Source organism: Gossypium hirsutum, chromosome A11 (assembly GCF_007990345.1).
Source record: "Gossypium hirsutum isolate 1008001.06 chromosome A11, Gossypium_hirsutum_v2.1, whole genome shotgun sequence".
NCBI lineage: Eukaryota > Viridiplantae > Streptophyta > Magnoliopsida > Malvales > Malvaceae > Gossypium > Gossypium hirsutum.
This window is the reverse complement of record NC_053434.1, coordinates 59846104-59850136: the sequence shown is the minus strand read 5'-3', so window position 1 is coordinate 59850136 and position 4033 is coordinate 59846104. Positions and strand designations below refer to the sequence as shown.

The 4033-nt window shown below is 39.0% G+C and overlaps 1 protein-coding gene across 1 annotated transcript; it reads left to right on the top strand.

Annotated features, from left to right (window-relative positions):
• The first annotated feature begins 265 nt into the window (after positions 1-265).
• Positions 266-3618, top strand: LOC107960266 (uncharacterized). Its single transcript, XM_016896577.1, has 8 exons — positions 266-422; positions 564-691; positions 764-1205; positions 1700-1933; positions 2450-2562; positions 2632-2766; positions 3271-3402; positions 3496-3618. Exons 1-8 carry the CDS (start codon positions 266-268, stop codon positions 3616-3618), a joined length of 1464 nt encoding a protein of 487 aa, XP_016752066.1.
• Positions 3619-4033: the final 415 nt, after the last annotated feature.

The window sequence follows — 4033 nt, the reverse complement described above, 5'->3', positions numbered from 1 at the left end:
TTACAGTTTTGAAATTTTCATCTTTTTCGTAAAAATTCTATATGTTTCCAATTTAGTCCCGATTCATTTCTAATGTGTATTTTTGGCCTAGAGGGCTAGTAAAGGGGACAATATGTATGTCATTGATTGGTTTTGAATTGATTTATATTGTGAATTAAATGTTTTAAATTTTGATAGTTTTGAAATATAAATTCTAGTAATGCTTCGTAACTCTATTTTGGTGATGGATACGGATTAAGGGTGTTATCATAGTGAGTGCTAGAGGATGACATATCCTTGTCTTGTCTATGGTTCAATAGAGCACCGTGTGAGTGACTGCCTAAGGAAAGCCATTGTTGTTCGCGATCTGCATGTTTCTGTTGTTGCTATTACACCTGCTCCTGCTCAAGGGAGAGGTCGTGGGAGAGGTGATGGTGGTAAAGGTGTTAGTTAGCATGGTGCTACTTGAGGTATTAATGGTGGTCTAGCCAGAGTTTATGTAGTGAGGGAGCCCTAAATTAGTGAGGCCATTGATTTTATCATAGGTACTTTCACGCTATAGTCTTTTCCTCTACTAACATTAGTTGATTCTAGTGCGATGAGGTCATTTATCTTGAAAGACGTAGCTAGAGAGTTGAGGATTGCTGTAGAGACCTCTAGATCTAGTGTTACAGGTAAGAGCCCTCTAGGTGATAGTGTAGTGGTGGATTGGGTTTATCGTCGTTGTCTTTTGATGGTTCAGGGACAAGTGTTCCTAATTGATCTTTTTGAGCTACTATTTTAGGGTTTTTATATCATTCTGGGTATGGATTGGTTGTCTGAGCATCGGGCTAAGGTGGATTGTGAGGCGAAGTTGGTGACTTTGTGTGGTGCTGGCGGTTCAGAAGTTGTTGTTGGTGAGAAGTTTGAGTTGTTGTCGGATGTGATTTCTTCACTTTATTCTGAGAAGTTAGTTTGGAAAGGTTGCGAAGGTTATCTAGCTTATATCCTGAATACCGATAGTAAGGAGATAAGGTTGGAAGAGATTCGGACTGTCTGTGATTTTTCGTATGTGTTTCTTAAGGAGTTGCTGGGATTACAACTGAATAGAGAAGTTGAGTTCAGTATTAAGCTCTATCCTAGTATTTCTCTAGTGTCTGTTGCACCCTATTGTATGACACCTAAGGAACTGAAAGAGTTGAAGCTGCAGTTGCAAGAGTTATTAGATCGTGGGTTCATTCGTCTAAGTATGTCTACGTAGGGAGCATCGATGTTATTCGTGAAGAAGAAGGATAGGATTTTGAGGTTGTGCATCGATTATTGCCAGCTGAATAAGTTGACCATCAAGAATAAGTATCCGCTATTGAGGATTGATGATCTGTTTGACCGGTTTTGGGGAGCTTTGATTTTCTCGAAGATTGATCTAGGGTCTGGGTATTATCAGTTAACCGAGTATTCCATTCCTACCTAGATCGATTCGTAGTAGTTTTCATAACTATTATATTGGTGTATTCTCATTCATAGAAAAAGCATGATGAGCACTTGAGAGTGGTTCTGTAAGTTTTGTGGGAGAAGCAATTGTATGCAAAGCTGAGCAAGTGTGAGTTTTGGCTTCGTGAGGCTTTTTTTTAGGTCATATTATTTTAGCTGAGGGTATTTGGGTTGATCCGAAGAAGGTTGAGGCGATTTTGGATTGGAAGCCACCCACGACTGTTTGAGGTCATAAGTTTCTTGGGGTTAGCTGGTTATTACCATTGCTTTGTCGAGGGGTTTTCTAGCATTGCTGCTCCTTTAAAGAAGTTGCTACAGAAGAAAACTGCCTTTGAGTGGACTGATGAGAGGTACAAGTGCTTTGAGAAGCTGAAGTTGCTTTTGACTGAAGCGTTTGTATTAACAAAACTGGTATCCGATAAGGAGTATGTGGTCTACAGTGATGCTTCCTATACGAGACTGGGTTGTGTACTGATGCTGGATGGTAGGGTAGTTACTTACGCATTGAGGTAGTTGAGGCCGCATGATTGTAACTATCCGACTCACGATTTGGTGTTAGCTGCCGTAGTTTTTGCACTTAGTAGTTTTTGCACTCAAGATTTGGCGTCACTACCTATATGGTGAGAGGTGTGTGATATACACCGATCACAAGAGTATTAAGTATCTTTTAACCCAGAAGGAGTTAAACTTGAGACAGAGGCACTGGATGGAATTGCTGAAAGATTATGATTGTGTGATCGAGTTCCATCCAAGGAAGGCAGACGTAGTTGCAGATGCTTTAAGTCGCAAGTCTTTGTTTAATTTGAGGGCTATGTTTGTGTGGTTGTTTGTCTCTAAGGATGGGGTTTATTGGCTGAACTTCAGATGAGGTTCGTTCTTTCACAATAGATTCGTGAGCGTAAGCCTTTTGATGAGAGTTTGGCTTATCAAATTTGTTAGGTTAATTCAGGTGTTCAGGTGAATTTTGGTCTCATCTTTGATGGTGTTCTGTGTTTCTAAGGTCGTTTGTTTATTCCGAGAGACGAGGATTTGAGGCACTCGATTCTTACCGAGGTTCATAGTAGTCATTTTGCTATGCATCCTGGTGGAAATAAGATGTATCAGGATCTTCAGGTTCTATATTGGTAGCCTGAGTTGAAGAAGGTTGTTACTAACTTTGTTGTGAGATGTTTGGTTTGTCAGAGGGTGAAAGCCGAACATAAGCATCCATCAGGTTTGCTTCAGCCTATTCAGATTCTGGAGTGGAAATGGGAGCAGATTACGATGGATTTTGTTTATGGTTTTCTTTTGACTCTGACACGTAAGGATTCGATTTGGGTGATTGTGGATAGATTTATGAAGTCTGCACATTTTCTATCAGTCCGTACAAATTTTAGTCTACATCAGTTAGCTAAGCTCTACATCCGAGAGATTTTTCTCTTCATGGAGGTCCTATTTTGATCATATTAGATCGAGATCCATCGTTTACTTCAAGATTCTCGAAGGCGTTGCATGAGGCTTAGGGTTCGAAGCTTCATTTTAGTTCAGCTTATCATCCGCAGTCTGATGGTCAGTCAGAGAGGGTGATCTAGATTCTTGAGGACATACTTAGTTGTATTATCCACTTCGGAGGTAACTGGGGTTGTCACTTGCCGTTAGCCAAGTTTGCGTATAATAATAACTATCAGAAGAGTAATCGGATGGCAATGTTGGACTCCTCTATGTTGGTTTGATATGGAAGAGAAAAGGAATTTGGGTCCACAGTTGGTTTGGGAGGTTGAGAATAAGGAAAGACTTGTTTGCGAGTGGTTGAAGGCTACTTTTGATCGATAGAATTCTTAGGTTGACCTGAGACGTCAAGACATCAAGTATCAGATTAGTGATAAGGTATTTCTAAAGGTTTCATCGTGTAAGAAAGTTTTGAGGTTCAGGCTGAAGGGTAAGCTGAGTCCGAGGTTCATTGGCCCTTATGAGGTTGTCGAGCGGATTGGCTCGATTGCTTATCGTTTGTTGTTGTCACCTGAGCTAGAGTGTATTCATGATGTCTTCCATGTCTCCATGTTATAGAAGTACATATCTAAGCATTCTCATGTTGTTTCGTTTGAGGAGATCGAGGTTCAATTTGATCTTTTGCACGAGGAGGAATTGGTTGCCATCCTGAATCAAGAGGTCAAGGTGCTATGCAATTAAATGATTCCATTGGTAAAAGTTTTGTGCCGTAACCACAAGATTGAGGAAGCCACCTAGAAGTTAGAAGATGTGATGAAACATCAGTATCAGTATCTGTTTGATTCAAGTAAAGTTCGAGAATGAAATTTCTTTTTAGAGGGGGAGAGTTGTAATATCCTTAAACCGGGTTTAGTAGTTTTGGGTATAATTTTTGGGTTCCGAGTGTGAAACTAAGAATTTATAGGGTTTCTAGTAATTTTTAATTTAATTTAGGAGGTTAATTTCATTTAAAATTGATTAAGCAATAATCTAGAAAATTAAAAATAAATAAATATTTTTGAAAAATTAATTTTAATTATTAGTGAAAATAATCAATTTGGGTTGAAAAAGAATTTTAAAATAATTTTTATTGGGGGTAATTTGAGTAAATTTTAAA